A 21,144-nucleotide genomic window follows, 5' to 3' on the forward strand; every position below is an offset into this window, starting at 1 on the left:
TAACCCTTTATGCGGCTGATGATGGGAGGAGTTGTAGTTGTTATTCTCTGTGTGGTTACATCTGATGTCACATGACCGCTGCTGTATTCAGTCTCCAGCCCCCAGGACTCTCCTGTACCTTCCTCCCTATGACATGGCTTCAGTGTGGCCCCTCAGGGCTCCTGTACCTTGCTCCCTATGACATGGCCTCAGTGTGGCCCCTCAGGGCTCCTGTACCTTGCTCCCTATGACATGGCCTCAGTGTGGCCCCCAGGACTCTCCTGTACCTTCCTCCCTATGACATGGCTTCAGTGTGGCCCCTCAGGGCTCCTGTACATTCCTCCCTATGACATGGCCTCAGTGTGGCCCCTCAGGGCTCCTGTACATTCCTCCCTATGACATGGCCTCAGTGTGGCCCCTCAGGACTCCTGTACCTTGCTCCCTATGACATGGCCTCAGTGTGGCCCCTCAGGGCTCCTGTACCTTGCTCCCTATGACATGGCCTCAGTGTGGCCCCTCAGGACTCCTGTACCTTGCTCCCTATGACATGGCCTCAGTGTGGCCCCTCAGGGCTCCTGTACCTTCCTTCCTATGACATGGCCTCAGTGTGGCCCCTCAGGACTCCTGTACCTTCCTCCCTATGACATGGCCTCAGTGTGGCCCCTCAGGGCTCCTGTACCTTGCTCCCTATGACATGGCCTCAGTGTGGCCCCTCAGGGCTCCTGTACCTTCCTCCCTATGACATGGCCTCAGTGTGGCCCCTCAGGGCTCCTGTACCTTGCTCCCTATGACATGGCCTCAGTGTGGCCCCTCAGGGCTCCTGTACCTTGCTCCCTATGACATGGCCTCAGTGTGGCCCCTCAGGGCTCCTGTGCCTTGCTCCCTATGACATGGCCTCAGTGTGGCCCCTCAGGACTCCTGTACCTTCCTCCCTATGACATGGCCTCAGTGTGGCCCCTCAGGGCTCCTGTACCTTGCTCCCTATGACATGGCCTCAGTGTGGCCCCTCAGGGCTCCTGTACCTTCCTCCCTATGACATGGCCTCAGTGTGGCCCCTCAGGGCTCCTGTACCTTGCTCCCTATGACATGGCCTCAGTGTGGCCCCTCAGGGCTCCTGTACCTTGCTCCCTATGACATGGCCTCAGTGTGGCCCCTCAGGGCTCCTGTACCTTCCTCCCTATGACATGGCCTCAGTGTGGCCCCTCAGGGCTCCTGTACCTTCCTCCCTATGACATGGCCTCAGTGTGGCCCCTCAGGTCTCCTGTACCTTGCTCCCTATGACATGGCCTCAGTGTGGCCCCTCAGGGCTCCTGTACCTTGCTCCCTATGACAAGGCCTCAGTGTGGCCCCCCTAGGGCTCCTGTACCTTCCTCCCTATGACATGGCCTCAGTGTGGCCCCTCAGGACTCCTGTACCTTCCTCCCTATGACATGGCCTCAGTGTGGCCCTTCAGGGCTCCTGTACCTTGCTCCCTATGACATGGCCTCAGTGTGGCCCCTCAAGGCTCCTGTACCTTCCTCCCTATGACATGGCCTCAGTGTGGCCCCCCTAGGGCTCCTGTACCTTGCTCCCTATGACATGTCCTCAGTGTGGCCCCTCAGGGCTCCTGCACCTTCCTCCCTATGACATGACCTCAGTGTGGCCCCTCAGGGCTCCTGTACCTTCCTCCCTATGACATGGCCTCAGAGTGGCCCCTCAGGGCTCCTGCACCTTCCTCCCTATGACATGGCCTCAGTGTGGCCCCTCAGGGCTCCTGCACCTTCCTCCCTATGACATGGCCTCAGTGTGGCCCCTCAGGGCCCCTGTCCAGCAGCCCAGTATTCCTCTGCTCGGCTGACCGCTCCTTGTCTGGACCGGCCCCGTGTCCTCTGTGTCTCCTTCACACCGGTATTTAGACTCTCCATAATCAGCAGAACAGATCCCCTCCGTCTCCACATGACACTTCTGGGCGCAGCGATCTCCTCCTCACTGTTTGATCTCCTCTGTTTGGTGCTCCGCTGTAAGACATAGAATCCCTGCTGGGTGGTACCTTAAGTCCCAGCAACACTAATGTTAAATAGGAACATGTCACTACCTGCACACAGTGCAAGAACGACGCCACCTACAGGCAGAGGTCATGGGAGAGGTTAGAAATGGGGGTTAGTTTATAAATGTTTCTCCATATTGTTTCCTATGAAGTTTATGTTGTTTTTATCTCATATTTTCCATTCAAGTTTCTCCAATAAAGGATCCTCTGCTGATAACGTCTCTGCGGGAATCTTCCTGATTAATGTGTCAGGGATGAATAAGGACAGAGGCAAGATGGCGGAGAGGATACTAAACCTCACCCTGGAGATAATCTTCCATCTTACCGGAGAGGTGAGAGGCTCTGATGTCATCACATGACCTCATTATCTATGGGAATAACAGGGGATATGACCGGAGAGGTGAGAGGTTCTGATGTCATCACATGACCTCATTATCTATGGGAATAGCAGGAGATATGACCGGAGAGGTGAGAGGCTCTGATGTCATCACATGACCTCATTATCTATGGGAATAACAGGGGATATGACCAGAGAGGTGAGAGTGTTATGAGTTCATTTTCCCCTTCACCATTGAGGTCTGATGAACTCCCTCTTCTGGTGAAGGAAGGTAGTGAGGCTGATTACCAAACAGCTGAGCAGAATAATGATGACTGGGTGACTGGAATTGCTGACTGGATATAAGGCAGCCGACGCCCTTCTGCTTTGCAGGTGATTTCTCTGAGGGATTCTAGGAGACCAGTCTGATTCCTGCTCCTCAAAAGCTAAGTTTTCTGCTCTGTTTTTTGTATTTGTGTTTTGGTTTTGTTTTGTCATGTTTTTCTGGATTTCTGCCTTCCCCTGCTGGTTGAGCTGAATTCCTTTTTGCTCTGTCTTCAGAAAATACCTGAGTACTGATATAGTCTTTTTGAAGCCTAGCGTCTTCAGGGCTTTTTTCCCTATCAGTCTGTTGGCTCTTGTTTTTGTGAGTGTTTTGGCGGATTGCAGACAGCAGCTTTTCTATTCTGTCCTATTTAGTTAGCGTGGGCCCCATCATTTGCTCAGCCTATCTTTCTATCTGTGTGAGTGTTTTTTCATCTTGCTTCACCGTCATTATATGTTGGGGGCTACCTATTGCTTTGGGGTCTGCTCTGGGGCAGTTTAGATTTCCCTTTCTGTCTTTAGGCTATGTAGTTCTCCGGCTGTGATCGAGGGGTCGAGGGCACCGTAGGAACCCCCCACGGCTACTGCTAGTTGTTGTTGTTAGGTTCAGGGGTCTGCAATCCGATAGCTGCCAACTTCTCTGGTTTTCTGGACTTAGCTAGTATTTCTGTTTTTGCCTCCTACGGTGACTCATTCATAACAGAATCACCCGCCATACCACAGATCCTAGGGTACTCAATAGCAGGAAAGAATTGTAAAAAAAAAAAAAAAAAAGAAGTGTGTATATCGGTATCCGTTACCCCTGATTTCGGATCTATTCTCCAGAGTTAAAGGTGCTTGCTGGTTTACCAAGCTTGACCTCAGGGGGGCGTATAATCTTATCCGCATTAAGCATGGGGATGAATGGAAGACGGCGTTTAATACTCCGGAGGGACATTTTGAGTACCTGGTGATGCCTTTTGGGCTCACTAATGCCCCTTCTGTCTTCCAGTGCTTCATGAACGACATTTTCCGAGACTTTGTGGATAAATTTTTGATTATCTACCTGGATGATATTTTGATCTTCTCCAAGGATTGGGATTCTCATGTGGAACATGTTCGGACTATGTTCCAGATCTTGAGGGAGAATTCCCTGTATGTCAAGGGATCGAAATGCCTTTTTGGGGTACAGAGGATTTCATTTTTGGGATTTATTTTGTCTCCGTCAACTATTGAAATGGACCCGGCCAAGGTACAGGCCATTTATGATTGGGTTCAGCCCACTTCTTTGAAGGCCCTTCAGAAGTTTTTGGGTTTTGCTAATTTTTATCGGAAATTTATAGCAAAATTTACTAGTATTGCCAAGCCATTGACTGATCTGACTAAGAAGGGTGCTGATGTGTTGAATTGGTCTCTGGAGGCTGTTTCTTCCCTTCAGGAGCTGAAGCGAAGATTCACTTCGGCCCCGGTTTTGCGGCAACCTGATGTCTCACTCCCGTTCCAGGTAGAGGTGGACGCTTCTGAGATTGGTGCAGGAGCTGTTTTCTCCCAAAAGGATCCTGTAACATCTAAAATGAATCCCTGTGCTTTCTTTTCCCGAAAGTTCTCCCCATCTGAACGTAACTATGATGTGGGGAATCGGGAACTGTTAGCCATGAAATGGGCATTTGAGGAGTGGAGACATTGGTTGGAGGGAGCTAAACATCAAGTCGTGGTCCTCACTGACCACAAGAATTTGATTTACCTGGAGTCGGCCAAACGCTTGAACCCTAGACAGGCTAGATGGGCCTTGTTTTTTACACGTTTTGATTTTGTGGTCTCTTTTCTTCCTGGCACTAAGAATGTCAAGGCTGACGCTCTTTCTAGGAGCTTCTTGGCTGATTCTCCTGTGGTGACCAAGCCTGCTACCATCTTAGGTGAAGGGGTAGTTCTTTCTACCATCTCGCCTGATTTGAGACATGCTCTGGAAGAGTTCCAGGAGGACAAACCTGAGCGTTGTCCCAGTGGAAAGTTGTATGTTCCTGACCAGTGGAAGAAGAGAGTGATGTCTGAAGTTCATTGCTCTGCATTGGCTGGTCATCCAGGTATTTTTGGTACTAGAGATCTGGTGAGTCGGTCTTTTTGGTGGCCCGCCTTGTCAGAAATTTTGTGCAGTCCTGAGGGACTTGCTCCCGGTCTAAACCTTGTTCTCGCTCTAGTGGGTTGTTGATGCCTTTGCCGGTCCCCAGGAGGCCATGGACCCATATTTCAATGGATTTCATCTCTGATATGCCTGTCTCTCAGAGAATGACTGTTATTTGGGTGATTTGTGATAGGTTCTCTAAGATGGTCCATCTTGTACCACTCCCTAAGTTGCCATCTTCTTCTGAGTTGGTGCCCCTGTTTTTGCAACAGGTGGTTCGCTTGCACGGGATTCCTGAGAACATTGTATCTGACAGAGGAGTTCAGTTTGTGTCTAGATTTTGGAGGACTTTCTGTTCCAAACTGGGAATTCAGTTGTCCTTCTCCTCTGCGTTTCACCCTCAGACCAATGGAAAGACGAAGAGAACAAACCAGACCTTGGAGTCGTATTTGAGATGTTTTATTTCTGCTGATCAGGATGATTGGGTTTCATTTTTGCCCTTGGCCGAATTTGCTTTAAATAATAGAGCTAGTTCTGCCACTTTGATGTCACCTTTTTTTTGTAACTTTGGGTTTCATCATAGATTTTCTTCAGGGCAGGTGGAGCCTTCTGCCTACCCAGGTGTTGACACTGTGGTGGAGAGAATGCACCAGATCTGGGACCAAGTGGTGGATAAGTTATCTCTCTCCCAGGAAAAGGCCCAGCGGTTTTCCAACTGACATAGGACCATTGGTCCCCGGTTTAAGGTGGGTGATATGGTTTGGTTATCATCAAAAAATATCGCTATGAAGGTAGCTTCTCCTAAGTTTAAGCCTAGATTTATTGGACCTCACAAGATTTTGGAGATCATTAATCCGGTCTCTTTTCGGTTGGCTCTTCCTGTCACATTTAAAATCCATAATGTGTTTCATAAGTCCTTGTTGAAGAGGTTTGTTAAACCAGTAGTTCCTGGGGTGGCACCTCCTGACCCTGTATTGGTTGAAGGTAACATGGAATATGAGGTAGATAAGATACTGGATTCCCGTCTGGCTAGACGGAGACTCCAGTATTTGGTTAAGTGGAAGGGTTATGGTCAGGAGGATAATTCCTGGGTCTCTGCCTCTGATATTCATGCCAAAAGATTGGTGCGTGCCTTTCATCGGGCTCACCCTGATCGCCCTGGTGTCGTGGATGAGGGTTCGGTGACCCCTCCTCAAGGGGGAGGTACTGTTATGAGTTCATTTTCCCCTTCACCATTGAGGTCTGATGAACTCCCTCTTCTGGTGAAGGAAGGTAGTGAGGCTGATTACCAAACACCTGAGCTGGTAGAGGATGACTGGGTGACGGGAATTACTGACTGGATATAAGGCAGCCGACGCCCTTCTGCCTCGCTGGTGATTTCTCTGAGGGATTCTAGGAGACCAGTCTGATTCCTGCTCCTCAAAAAGCTAAGTTTTCTGCCTCGCTTTTTGCATTTGTGTTTTGGTTTTATTTTGCCTTGCTTTTCTGGATTCTGCCATTCCCTGCTGGGGTGAGCTGAATTCCTTTGTGTCTTTTTGCTCTGTCTTCAGAAAATACCTGAGTACTGACATAGTCTTTTTGAAGCCTAGCGTCTTCAGGGCCTTTTCCCCTGTCAGTCTGTTGGCTCTTGTTTTGATAGGGTTTTTGGCGGATTGCAGACAGCAGCTTTTCTATCCTGTCCTATCTAGTTAGCTTCGGCCCCATCATTTGCTCAGTCTATCTTTCTATCTGTGTTAGTGTTTTTTCTTCTTGCTTCACCGTCATTATATGTTGGGGGCTGCCTATTGCTGTGGGGTCTGCTCTGGGGCAGTTTAGATTTCCCTTTCTGTCTTTAGGCTATGTAGTTCTCCGGCTGTGATCGAGGGGTCTAGGGCACCGTAGGAACCCCCACGGCTACTGCTAGTTGTTGTAGATAGGTTCAGGGGTCTGCAATCCGATAGCTGCCAACTTCTCTGGTTTTCTGGACTTAGCTAGCATTTCTGTTTTTGCCTCCTACGATGACTCGTTCATAACATGAGAGGCTCTGATGTCATCACATGACCTCATTATGTATGGGAATAACAGGTGATAGGACCAGAGAGGTAAGAGGCTCTGATGTCATCACATGACCTCATTATCTATGGGAATAACGGGATATGACTGGAGAGGCGAGAGGCTCTGATGTCATCACATGACCTCATTATCTATGGGAATAATAGGGGATATGAAGGGAGAGGCGAGAGGCTCTGATGTCATCACATCACCTCATTATCTATGGGAATAACAGGTGATATGACTGGAGAGGTGAGAGGCTCTGATGTCATCACATGACCTCATTATCTATGGGAATAACGGGATATGACCGGAGAGGTGAGAGGCTCTGATGTCATCACATGACGTCATTATCTATGGGAATAACGGGATATGACCGGAGAGGTGAGAGGCTCTGATGTCATCACATGACCTCATTATCTATGGGAATAACAGGGGATATGACCGGAGAGGTGAGAGGCTCTGACGTCATCACATGACCTCATTATCTATGGGAATAATAGGGGATATGACCGGAGAGGCGAGAGGCTCTGATGTCATCACATGACCTCATTATCTATGGGAATAACAGGGGATATGATCGGAGAGGCGAGAGGCTGTGATGTCATCACATCACCTCATTATCTATGGGAATAACAGGTGATATGACTGGAGTGGTGAGAAGCTCTGATGTCATCACATGACCTCATTATCTATGGGAATAACAGGTGATATGACGAGAGGTGAGAGGCTCTGATTTCATCACATCACCTCATTATCTATGGGAATAACAGGGGATATGACCGGAGAGGTGAGAGGCTCTGATTTCATCACATTGACCTCATTATCTATGGGAATAACAGGGGATATGACCGGAGAGGTGAGAGGCTCTGATGTCATCACATTGACCTCATTATCTATGGGAATAACAGGGGATATGACCGGAGAGGTGAGAGGCTCTGATGTCATCACATTGACCTCATTATCTATGGGAATAACGGGATATGACCGGAGAGGTGAGATGCTCTGAAGTCATCACATGACCTCATTATCTATGGGAATAACAGGGGATATGACTGGAGAGATGAGAGGCTCTGATGTCATCACATTGACCTCATTATCTATGGGAATAACATGGGATATGACCGGAGAGGTGAGAGGCTCTGATGTCATCACATTGACCTCATTATCTATGGGAATAACAGGGGATATGACCGGAGAGGTGAGATGCTCTGATGTCATCACATGACCTCATTATCTATGGGAATAACAGGAGATATGACCGGAGAGATGAGAGGCTCTGATGTCATCACATGACCTCATTATCTATGGGAATAACAGGGGATATGACCGGAGAGATGAGAGGCTCTGATGTCATCACATGACCTCATTATCTATGGGAATAACAGGGGATATGACCGGAGAGGTAATGGACTCTGGAGATGTCTGTAGTGATATTATTAATGTCTCCACTCTCAGGATTACACAGTAGTGAAGACCTCTAGTGATTGCTGTCCTGTGTCTGAAGGACGGGGAGGAACCCTTACCCCAATCCCGGGGCCTCCATCTCACCCCCGGATATATGAGGACATCAATGACCAGAAGATCCTAGAACTCACCAACAAGATGATTGAGCTGCTGACTGGAGAGGTGACACTGCTGGGAATGCTGGGACATTATACAGGACAGCACTGGAGGATTCTGGGTGATGACGGTATCATTGTGTGTGTCAGGTTCCTATAAGGTGTCAGGACGTCACCGTCTATTTCTCCATGGAGGAGTGGGAGTATCTAGAAGGACACAAGGATCGGTACCAGGAGGTGATGATGGAGGAGCACCGGCCCCGCACATCACCAGGTAATAGACAGGACTAAATACACACGGCCTATAATTCTCTGTATGTAATAATGATGTCAGACCTGTCTGTGTCTCCTCAGCTCTCTCCAGTAAGAGGACAACCCCAGAGAGATGTCCCGCTCCTCCTCCACAGGACCATCAGGTAGATGGAGATCTCCCTATGATGTGTAGACGGCTGTGACGTCCTTGTGTTCAGTCTTGTTTTCTCCTCCAGTATTATATGTTTTATACTTGTGTCATGAGAGCGGTGGAGACGGCAGGATCACAGCTGACCACAGACATCACATGTCCGGATCTTCTCACCATTATTCCCGGGGACTTCTCCGATCATCGGGGACTTTTACAATATTTGTTTTTCAGCTTTTGGATCCAGATAAAGATCTGAACAATATTAATTGTCCAGAGAGAAATGTGAGGGGCGATCAGTGGTGTAAAGAGGAGACCCCTAATGTGAGAGGTGATCAGCGGTGTAAAGAGGAGACCCCTAATGTGTGGGGCGATCAGCGGTGTAAAGAGGAGACCCCTAATGTGAGAGGCGATCAGCGGTGTAAAGAGGAGACCCCTAATGTGAGGGGCGATCAGCGGTGTAAAGAGGAGACCCCTAATGTGAGGGGCGATCAGCGGTGTAAAGAGGAGACCCCTAATGTGAGAGGCGATCAGCAGTGTAAAGAGGAGACCCCTAATGTGAGGGGCGATCAGCGGTGTAAAGAGGAGACCCCTAATGTGAGGGGCGATCAGCGGTGTAAAGAGGAGACCCCTAATGTGAAGAGCGATCAGTGGTGTAAAGAGGAGACCCCTAATGTGAGGGGTGATCAGTGGTGTGAAGAGGAGACCCCTACAGATCACTGCCCAGGTGAGTGTCTTTTTATGAATATTCACTTTCATCACAATCTGAATTGATAATGGTTAGTGATGAGCGAGTATACCCTTTTCTCGGGTGTTCTCCGAGTATTTTGGCGTGCTCGGAGATTTAGTTTGTCGACGCAGCTGCATGATTTGTGGCTGCTGGACTGGCTGAATGTGTATGTGGAATGTCTGTTTGTTAGGTAATTGGCACATGTATTCAGGCTGTCTAGCAGCCAGAAATCATGCAGTTGCGTCGACAAACTAAATCTCCGAGCACACCAAAATACTCGAGAGGACACCCGAGCAACGTGTATACTCACTCATCACTAATAATGATGCGATCCTGTTATATGTGAGGTCACAGGTCGTCATGTATAATATGGCTGATAATCTACAGCTGGAGATGAATTATACTTATGTGAGCGGCCGATTTCTTCATCATCTGATGTCAGTTCTGATGAAGGAAAAGTATTTGTCCAGTTTGGACCTCAGAAACCAACAGCTCCTATTAATCTGATGTTAGTGTGGGGTGATAGAATCCAGAACATGGACACTTTCCCCCAAATAACCGTGACTGACAGCCGGGCTCCTCCATAATGATGGGGACAGAAAGAAAAAATGAAAACCTTTTTATTTTGACAAAACTTGGTTTTATTTTGTGAAAGTAAAAAACAAACTAAAAAGACCCCAAAATAATGTAACCCACATAATAAATTTATTACATTGTTCCAACCCCTTCACTACCTTAGACGTATCCGTACGTCCATGTTAGTTGGTACTTACCAATCTTGGACATAAGGATACGTCATGGTGATTTTGTGCTCACCGGAGCTGGGTCACGAGGTTACCACGTCTGACTGGAGCCAGAAGACCGCAGCGTCTGGTTGTTCCTACTATGGCGCTGAGAAGAAGCACTTCTCCGGTGTATTAAACGTGTTTATTTCTTCCAGCAGAACAGCGGTTAATGTTATGATGAGTCACCGAAGGAGGAAAAAACAAAATACTAGCTAAGTCCAGAAAAACCAGAGAGGTTGGCAGCTATCGGATTGCAGACACCTGAACCTATCCACAACAACTAGCAGTAGCCGTGGGGGGTTCCTACGGTGCCCTAGACCCCTCGATCACAGCCGGAGAACTACATAGCCTAAAGACTGAAAGGGGAAAAACTAAACTGCCCCAGAGCAGACCCCAAAGCAATAGGCAGCCCCCAACATATAATGACGGTGAAGCAAGATGAAAACACTAACACAGATAGAAAGATAGGTTGAGCAAATGATGGGGCCCAAGCTAACTAAAATAGGACAGGATAGGAAAGCTGCTGTCTGCCATCCGCAAAAACCCTATCCAAAATGTGCCAACCGACTGATAGGAAAAACAGGCCATGAAGTCGCTAGGCTTCAAAAGACTAAATCAGCACTCAGGTATATTCTGAAGACAGAGCAAAAGATCAACAGATCAGAGACAAAAATGGAATTCAGCTCACCCCCAGCCGGGGATGGCAGAACTCCCAAAATACAAGGCAAAACAAAAACAAAACTGAAGAGTACAAAGCAGAGCAGAAAAACTTAGCTGTGAGACGCAGGAATCAGACTGGTCTCCAAGAATCCAGCAGGATCGGCTGCCTTATATCCAGTCCTCAATTCCAGCCACCCAGTCATCATCTAGCTGCCCAGGTGTTTGGTAATCAGCCTCACTACCTTCCTTCACCAGAGGAGGGAGTTCATCAGACCTCAACGGTGAAGGGAAAAATGAACTTATAACAGTACCTCCCCCTTGAGGAGGGGTCACCGAACACTCATCCATGCCACCAGGGCGATCCGGGTGAGCCCGATGAAAGGCATGCACCAATATTTCGGCATGAATATCAGAGGCAGAGACCCAGGAATTATCCTCCTGACCATAACCCTTCCACTTAACCAAATACTGGAGTCTCCGTCTAGCCAGACGGGAATCTAGTATCTTCTCTACCTCATATTCCATGTTACCTTCAACCAATATAGGGTCAGGAGGTGCCACCCCAGGAACTACTGGTTCAACAAACCTCTTCAACAAGGACTTATGAAACACATTATGAATTTTAAATGTGACAGGAAGAGCCAACCGAAAAGAGACCGGATTAATAATCTCCAAAATCTTGTAAGGTCCAATAAATCTAGGCTTAAACTTAGGAGAAGCCACCTTTATAGCGATATTTTTTGATGACAACCAAACCATATCACCCACCTTAAACTGGGGACCAACGGTCCTACGCCGGTTGGAAAACCGCTGGGCCTTTTCCTGGGAGAGAGACAACTTATCCACTACTTGGTCCCAGATCTGGTGCATTCTCTCCACCACAGTGTCAACACCTGGGCAGGCAGAAGGCTCCACCTGCCCTGAAGAAAATCGAGGGTGAAACCCAAAGTTACAAAAAAAAGGAGACATCAAAGTGGCAGAACTAGCTCTATTATTTAAAGCAAATTCGGCCAAGGGCAAAAATGAAACCCAATCATCCTGATCGGCAGAAAACAACATCTCAAATAAGACTCCAAAGTCTGGTTTGTTCTCTCCGTCTTTCCATTGGTCTGAGGGTGAAACGCAGAGGAGAAGGACAACTGAATTCCCAGCTTGGAACAGAAAGTCCTCCAAAATCTAGACACAAACTGAACTCCTCTGTCAGATACAATGTTCTCAGGAATCCCGTGCAAGCGAACCACCTGTTGCAAAAACAAGGGCACCAACTCAGTGGAAGATGGCAACTTAGGGAGTGGTACAAGATGGACCATCTTAGAGAATCTATCACAAATCACCCAAATAACAGTCATTCTCTGAGAGACAGGCATATCAGAGATAAAATCCATTGAAATATGGATCCATGGCCTCCTGGGCACCGGCAAAGGCATCAACAAGCCACTAGAGCGAGAACAAGGTTTAGACCGGGAGCAAGTCCCACAGGACTGCACAAAATTCCTGACGACATGAGACAAGGCGGGCCACCAAAAAGACCGACTCACCAGATCTCTAGTACCAAAAATACCTGGATGACCAGCCAATGCAGAGCAATGAACTTCAGACATCACTCTCTTCCTCCACTGGTCAGGAACATACAACTTTCCACTGGGACAACGCTCAGGTTTGTCCTCCTGAAACTCTTCCAGAGCACGTCTCAAATCAGGCGAGATGGCAGAAAGAACTACCCCCTCGCCTAAGATGGTAGCAGGCTTAGTCACAACAGGAGAATCAGCAAGGAAACTCCTAGAGAGGGCGTCTGCCTTGACATTCTTAGTGCCCGGAAGAAAAGAGACCACAAAATCAAAACGTGTGAAAAACAAGGCCCACCTAGCCTGTCTAGGATTCAAGCGCTTGGCCGACTCCAGGTAAATCAAATTCTTGTGGTCAGTAAGGTCCACGACTTGGTGTTTGGCTCCCTCCAATCAATGTCTCCACTCCTCAAATGCCCATTTCATGGCCAACAGTTCCCGATTCCCCACATCATAGTTACGTTCGGATGGGGAGAACTTTCGGGAAAAGAAAGCACAAGGATTAATTTTAGATGTCACAGGATCTTTTTGGGACAACACCGCTCCTGCACCAATCTCAGAAGCGTCCACCTCCACCTGAAACGGGAGTGAGACATCAGGTTGCCGCAAAACCGGAGCAGAAGTGAATCTTCGCTTCAGCTCCTGAAAGGAAGAAATAGCCTCCGGAGACCAATTCAGCACATCAGCACCCTTCCTAGTCAAATCAGTCAATGGCTTGGCAATACCAGAAAAATTAGCTATAAATTTCCGATAAAAATTAGCAAAACCCAAAAACTTCTGGAGGGCCTTCAAAGAAGTGGGCTGAACCCAATCATAAATGACGGTGAAGCAAGATGAAAACACTAACACAGATAGAAAGATAGGTTGAGCAAATGATGGGGCCCAAGCTAACTAAAATAGGACAGGATAGGAAAGCTGCTGTCTGCCATCCGCAAAAACCCTATCCAAAATGTGCCAACCGACTGATAGGAAAAACAGGCCCTGAAGTCGCTAGGCTTCAAAAGACTAAATCAGCACTCAGGTATATTCTGAAGACAGAGCAAAAGATCAACAGATCAGAGACAAAAATGGAATTCAGCTCACCCCCAGCCGGGGATGGCAGAACTCCCAAAAAACAAGGCAAAACAAAAACAAAACTGAAGTGTACAAAGCAGAGCAGAAAAACTTAGCTTTGAGACGCAGGAATCAGACTGGTCTCCAAGAATCTAGCAGGATCACCAGCAAGGCAGAAGGGCATCGGCTGCCTTATATCCAGTCCTCAATTCCAGCCACCCAGTCATCATCTAGCTGCCCAGGTGTTTGGTAATCAGCCTCACTACCTTCCTTCACCAGAGGAGAGAGTTCATCAGACCTCAACGGTGAAGGGAAAAATGAACTCACAACAGGTTAATCGGCCATGTTGGAAATCTCTGTGCTCAGCTGAGCTCGGTTAGCCACTCCTTTTCCCTATATAATGTGGGCTTTATTACTAATCCTCGTTAGAGTTAGCTTTTTGCTGCATAGCTAATGGAGGGAGAGAAGTTGGTATGAGAAGAAGTTCTGGAGGAGTTATTAGTGACTGTTGTTTGTTTTGTACGCTTGGTAATTCCTTATCCTTCCCTGTTTTGCTTTCTTCTCCTTCCTGCACACCCCAGTGGATTCCTCTGTTACATGTGAGTGAGTATTTGGTGTGTGTGGAGTTTTCAGTTACCCCTTGTCTTTGTCGCCCTGTTTGTCGGGTTGGTGTACTACGGTGCACAGTAGCGCCACCTTCTCTCTGGGCGGGGGAGGAGAATAGACGTAGGGCAATCTTTTGAGATACTGCAAGGGTGGAAGCCCCGGCATCTTCGCCATCTGAAGTATCCCGGTGAGCAGGGCAAGCTAGGGCACCCCCTAGTGCTAATGCCAGAGAAGGAGCCCCAGGTCACCCCACAGCTGTGTCGTGACATTAACTCTGACCGTTATCATTTTCTCTGATCCATTAAGGATTCAATCGCTGTTCTGATGAGGCAATTGCGATAGCTCAGTCTGGAGGTGGTGGATTTACGCACAGTGGTTTTTCCGCTCCCTGATACATCTGATGTGGGGATCTCATCTCTCAGGCAAACCATTGTGGAGCCCAAGTTCGTGTTGCCTGACAGGTTCTCTGGGGGGAGCGACTAGTTTGTTGTGTTCCATAAGGACTGTAAACCTTACTTCCGGTTACGTCCAGTTTCCTCAGGTACAAAGAAGCAGCGTGCGGGGATAGTTATCTCGCTCCTCCAGGGCTACCCACAAGCATGGGCGTTTTTCCAGTCACCCATGACAGCACCAACGAGAGAGAGGATCTGCCCTTCAAGGACAGGAAACCTTCCAGATAAAAAGGATGGCTCCTCTCTCTGCATCAGTGGTTTCCTGTCCTTGATGGGAGAACCTTCAATCCTGCACAACGGCAGAAGAAAAGACGAAAAAGACAAGTTCCCAGACCTGGGCCTGTCAGTTGGGGCAGGGCACTGTCTCTGCTGCGGCCGGCGCCGGGATTGCTGGAAGCTCTGCAGGGGGGCCGATCGGGTCTTGGTCCTGCGGGAGTCTGCGCCACCATCACCGCATGGTTAGCCGGCTGCCTTGCTTCCCGATGCAGCCAGAAACCGTGAGTCGCGTTCTGATGACGCGGCCGGGACCTTTCACCCGGAGCACTTCTGGGGGTGTGTACCAGAAGCTGCAGGAGCGCACCGTCTGGCACATCCCCTACAGCACAGTACTTAAGGGTAGATCGCCAGGCAGGGGCACCAGTACAGCTATGGATGCACAGCAGTCCTCTCAGACCCCAGACTTCTCCTCCACCCTAAGAACTTCATCAGGACGGTGGTAGAAAACTCTTTAAGGTCCTAATCCCTCTCGGAGGAAACGCCATGCAGGGATAGGGCTAAAGTGTCTCCCATATCCTCTTATCTCCTCTTCCCACAATCGCATACAAGATTTCTCTCGCGCATCACCCCTACTCTGGAACTCTCTACCACAACATATCAGACTCTCACCTACCATCGAAACCTTCAAAAAGAGCCTGAAGACCCACCTCTTCCGACAAGCCTATAACCTGCAGTAACCACCGATCGACCAAACCGCTGCACGACCAGCTCTACCCTCGCCTACTGTATTATCACCCATCCCTTGAAGATTGTGAGCCCTCGCGGGCAGGGTCCTCTATCCTCCTGTACCAGTTATGACTTGTATTGTTTAAGATTATTGTACTTGTTTTTATGTATACCCCCCTCACATGTAAAGCGCCATGGAATAAATGGCGCTATAACAATAAATAATAATAATAATAATAATATCATCAACTGTGTACTCGGATGAGGGGGTTCTGCAGGATACTTCAGAATCATCCTTGTTGGAAGACGACTCGGGGGCAGGTTATTGCTTCCCCCCCTAGAGGAGCTCGACAATTTAGTTAAGGCCATGAGGTCCACAATTCGATTAGTCGACCAGAAGGCCAAAAAGTAATGTTTGGGACCTTGGACAGGAAAAAATGTAGATCCTTCCCTATGAATGAGAAGGTGCTAAATCTCATTAATAAAGAATGGGAAAAGCCAGATAAGAAGGGCACCCTGCCATCCTCCTTTAAAAGGAAGTATCCCTTTGAGGAAGAGGCTACTTCATCCTGGAATAAAGCACCCAAATTGGCTGTCGATATATCCATTGCCTCATGAAGATCATCCATTCTGTCATGGTCTGTTTGGAATCTGTGGCTGGTGCTCCAGGGGTTAATACTTGGAACCTCTCCTTGGCTCTGGGAGGGCTTTATATGACTGCTGTCCAGCTCCACTCCTTGTCAGTTATAATTCTACTCTTGGCTGAGTTAGTGGACCCGAGTGCCTGTGCCTGCTTTGTTGTCTGATCCCCTGCTTTTGACCCGGTCCGTTTACCGTTGTGCTCTTGTCTCCTGATTTGGTACTGTGTATGTGTTCTCCTGGTTTTCGACTTCCCTCTAGCCTTTGGATTCTCAGCCTGGTAAGATCAGGGTTAAAGCTGGAGTTCTGGAGATATCCACCAGACAGCGGGTCATCGTGACAGCCCTACGAACATCCAGCTCGGAGCAAGAAGCACTGAAATCAGAGGTACTAATCCTCCTAGAGAAAAACGTTCTGCAGGGTGTTACAGCAGAAGAAAGGAAAGCCTTTTCTTTTCCCCTGTTTCTAATGAGGAAGCCGGATGGCTCATACAGAACAATTTTCAACCTGAAAGGCCTGAACAAGTTCTTCAAGATTCCCAAGTTCAAGATGGAGTCAATAAAGTCAGTGATACAACTGCTCTTTCGTGGTTGCTATGTGGCCATCCTGGATCTGAAGGACGTGTATTACCACATGCCAATATACGTAGCTTTCCGGAAGTTTCTCAGAGTAGCAGTACCAGTAGGGGGCACCACAAGGTACTTCCAGGACAGGGCCCTCCCCTTTGGCCTGGCGGTAGCTCCTCGTGTGTTCACTAAACTATTAGCGGAGGTTACGGCCCACCTCCGAGAAAGAAACAGACTGGTCATCCCATATCTGGACAACTTCCTGATAGTGGTTCGTTCTTTCAGTCATTGCCAGAGTTAAGTGAGAGACATAGCCACCATCTTAGAAAGCTTGGGGGGTAGTGTTTAAACATAGAAAAATCAAGGTTAGACCCACAAAGGACACAAATCTTTCTGGGACTCTTACTTGTCTCCTGCCAGCAGGAGTGTCGCCTACCGGATGAAAAGAAGGAAAAATCTCCTCTTCAGGTTAATACAAGATCTGGCGATGTCCCCTAAGGAAGACTATGTCCTTCCTGGGGTCCCTGACCTCCTGCATCGTGGCAGTAAAATGGGCCCAAATATGGGGTTATCTGGAAGGTACGCTGCCTTGGGAGGTAATACATTGACTTACACTCCACTGTTGGTTGGAGATAGAATCCCTTCGGGAGAGGGTCCCTTGGTTTCCTCACGTCACCAGGGTAGTCACCACAGTCGCCAGTCCCAGGGGATGGAGAGCATGTCTGGACAACCATTTGGTTCATGGAACATGTTCGGCTGTAGAAAACGAAGGCTCCTCAAACACATGGGAGCTCTTGGCGGTAGAGCATGCATTACAGAGTCTCCTACCATTCCTTCAAGGCCATTGTGTAAAAATTCTTTCAGACAACCAGGTCACAGTCACATATCTGAATCATCAGGGGGTCCGCGGTCCCGTTCCATAATGCAGATTACCAAGCGGATTTTCAGCCTCGCGGAGGAAGAACATCCTTACATTATCCGCTCTTCACATCAGAGGAAAGACAAAATAACAGCAGATTTTTTGAGCTGCAAACCGCTGCTACAGGGAGCATGGTCCCTCGAGACCTCATTCAGGCGGTTAGTGTCCATGTGGGGGTGTACGGAGATCAACCTTTTCGCTACTCGGCAGAACAGCAAAGTGGAGAGGTTCTGCTTCCTGGATCTTAAAGAAAATCCTCAGGTGGTGGATGCCTTTTGGATCAGGTGGGACTTTACCCTGGCCTACGACTTCCCCCCCAATTTGTCTAAGTCCAGCGGTTCTCAGGAAGATCAGGCAGGACAGGGCAAGAGTAGTGCTCACAGTCCTTTTTTGGCTCAAGAGGCCCTGGTTCTTTTGGCTGATCAACATGTCAGTCACGGAACCATGGATCCTTCCAGAGATCCCGGACCTTCTAGCTCAGGGGTCCGTATTCCATTCTCAGGCAAGACGTGGCGAAAGTAATACTCATAGCCCCCTTTTGGCCCAAGAGGCCCTTGTTCTTTTGGCTGAGGAGAATGTCAGTCATGGAGCCATGGGACCTTCCAGAGATCCCAGACCTTCTAGCTCAAGGGCCTGTGTTTCATCCTCAGGTGACTGGGCTGCACTTAACAGCCTGGAACTAGAGAGGTCAGTGCTAGGGAGTAAGGGGTTTTCTCCCAACTTGGTCTCTACCTTGCTTGCTAGTGGAAAGCCAGTCAGAGCAAACATTTATTGTAGGAAAAAGATATTGTCATCCACGGGGTGTACTCTGGAAGGAAAGGTGCCCCTAAGACAAATCCTGGAGTTCCTTCAGAGGGGGAAGGAACAAGGCCTGGTGGTTAGTACCTTGAAAGTCCAGGTTTTGGCCTTAGGGGCTCTATATAATTACAACCTCATGGTCAGGTTTATTAAAGAATGTGCTAGATCCAGACCGGTAGCGGGAGAGCTTGGCGTGTTCCCAGTGGGCTGAAGTGGTGGCCCCCTTCCTGACGGGAGATGCCCAGAAGGCCTACCTGGACCTCAGTCGGGACGATACCCTGGACTATGGGAAATTTAAAAGGTGAGACCCTTGGCCGACTGGGGGTTAACACTTATGTACATGCACAACGGGTATTCCAATGGTCTTTTGTGGAGTCTCGTCCCGCAGGGTCAAAGGCCTATGACTTGTTGCAGTTGGTAAAAAAAAATGGCTCCAGCCTGAGACCTTAACCCAGTTCCAGATGGTAGAGAGGGAGGTGGTCGACCGGCTGTTGAGGGCTCTGCCAGAAGCCATACAGCATTGGGTGGGACAAGGGGATCCAGGCACTCTAGTCCAGGTGGTTGGACTGGTTGAGCGGTATATAGCCACTCAGGACTTTATAATGGACACTGCTCCACTTCGGCTGTCATGATGGGCACCACCAACCCAGGAGCCTGGGGAAAAGTCCGCAACCCTCTGTTGGGGCTAATCAGAACCGAGCCCCTACTGAGGAGGTAACGCGGAGTGAGGGTGACAAAAGTTCCTTTTCCCCTAAACCGGCCCCAAGGTCCAGTGGTGCCACAGCTATTAAGTGTTGGCGGTGCCAACTGCCCCCTGTGAAGAAACCAGATTGTATCTTAATTTCCCGGTTAACCATGTTTTTGCAAACCAAGAAGAATTGACTTGCAAGCTGATATACCATATACCATAGTGTGCGTTTATCTTTGGCTATTGATGTCTGCTGATATGCTAATTTTCCATTGTATTCTGGAAACAGTTTGTTGACTTCGAAAGTAGATAGGTAAAGGCTGTGAGGGTGGACTGAAGGACGCTCGTTAAATTTAAAAATAGATCACATGCCTCGGGTATAAAAGAGACTTATTTTCCTCTGGTGCGGTCACTCTTCAGGATCTCAGCTTGAGGGTACATCGGACCCAGCTGAAAAAACACAGTGGTTATCTCCCTATGCTTGTCATTACCTCATCTCTGCGTGCGTATCACAGGTGGAGTAGCGACCCTGGGAGCTCGGACATAACATCTACCTAAATTGTCCCGGCGAGTCAGCGGAAGGGTGAGACCCTGTAATATGCACCATCTTGGGGTAATTGCTGGGATTGTTCTGTTTGCTACTGGGTGTTGTTGGTCAATAAAGAATTGCTACACTGTTTTACCTTAACCCTGCATTGTCTGTGTAGTGTTAGGCTCACGGGGAGAGATAACGGGCGTTCAGTGGTTTGAGCCCTGGTCCATGCAGTCTTGCTAAAGGCAGCCAGGCCAGCGGACGAGAGCACCCACTGACCCCATTTCTCTACACCCCCTAACAGCTGAACCCATGGACTGTGGGTTTACTCGCCAAGTGTCTATGTACGCCCAGTCCGACAGCACCGTAACTACAGGCACCGCCGGCAGCGAACCCCAACTGTGCCAGTTACTTGTCAACGGGTACTAAACGGATGCTCTCTTGGACTCTGGGAGCTTAGTGACACTGGTTCATGAGTCTCTTGTTGCCGGGGACAACCCCAATGGACGGAAAGTGGGGGTGGGGCGTATCCATGTGGAACTCCAAGAGTACCTGACCAAGGAGGTTACTTTTTCCACACCGATTTGAGAAATCAAACATGTGGTGGGAGTGGTGAAGTCCCTTCCATATGGGATTGTGTTGGTCAGAGACTTGCTACTATTCTGGTCCCTGTGGGAGACCAGGGTTAACCCTCCCAAGGTAAATGTTATTCCGGGCATGGAATCTAAGATCACGAGTCAGGGATACCTGCTGTAAGGATTGCCAAACTAGGGACAGAGTGTAACCCCAATAGGTTTCCTCTAGAGGTATTGGCAGGAGTGGTCGAGGCGATCCCACCGATCTCTGAGCTGGAAGTGTCCCCTGGTAAGTTTGGGACAGCGCAGCTCCAGGATCCCACCCTGACACAGGCACGAGAAAGGGTGGTGGAAATAAATGGGGTGGCTCAGCACCCGGGTGCAGAAATGTTTTTTCCCCACATGACTGTCAACCAAGACTTATTGTATAGAGTTGATAAAATCCGAGATGAAGTGGTAGAACAGTTGGTGGTGCCCCAGTCATATCGTCGGGCCGTGCTAGAGATGGCACACACACACATGCTGGGAGGACACTTAGGGGTAAAGAAAAGCCAAGAATGCATACTGCAGCGGTTCCTTTAGTCCGGAGTGTATGCGGAGGTACAATGGTATTGAGTCGTGTCCCTAGTGCCAACTAACCACTCCCATTGCGAAGTTCCAGAATCCATTGGTGCATTTACCCATCTTAGAGGTACCCTTTGAGTAGATAGCAATGGATTTGGTGGGTCCTGTATTGAAATCCGCCCAGGGCCACCAACGTATTCTGATCGTAGTGGACTACTACACGTGGTACCCAGAGGCGATATCATTTCGCCACACCTCGGCAAAACTAGTCACCCGCAAACTGTTTACCATGTTTTGTCACCTTGGGCTGCCAAAGGAGATCATTACCGAT

The 21,144-nt window shown here is 48.7% G+C and overlaps 1 protein-coding gene across 1 annotated transcript in view; it reads left to right on the forward strand.

Moving 5' to 3' along the window:
• The window catches only part of LOC141060473 (uncharacterized), a 190,916-nt gene that overhangs the window by 159,572 nt on the left and 10,200 nt on the right, over window positions 1-21,144 (forward strand). Inside the window, 5 exon segments of the mRNA XM_073556738.1 lie at window positions 2,193-2,337; window positions 8,236-8,406; window positions 8,490-8,613; window positions 8,694-8,755; window positions 8,974-9,466. Coding sequence (XP_073412839.1) covers window positions 2,193-2,337; window positions 8,236-8,406; window positions 8,490-8,613; window positions 8,694-8,755; window positions 8,974-9,466 — 995 coding nt within the window.

This window comes from Dendrobates tinctorius, unplaced genomic scaffold, assembly GCF_039654945.1.
Source record: "Dendrobates tinctorius isolate UK_male_01 unplaced genomic scaffold, ASM3965494v1 ptg000237l, whole genome shotgun sequence".
NCBI lineage: Eukaryota > Metazoa > Chordata > Amphibia > Anura > Dendrobatidae > Dendrobates > Dendrobates tinctorius.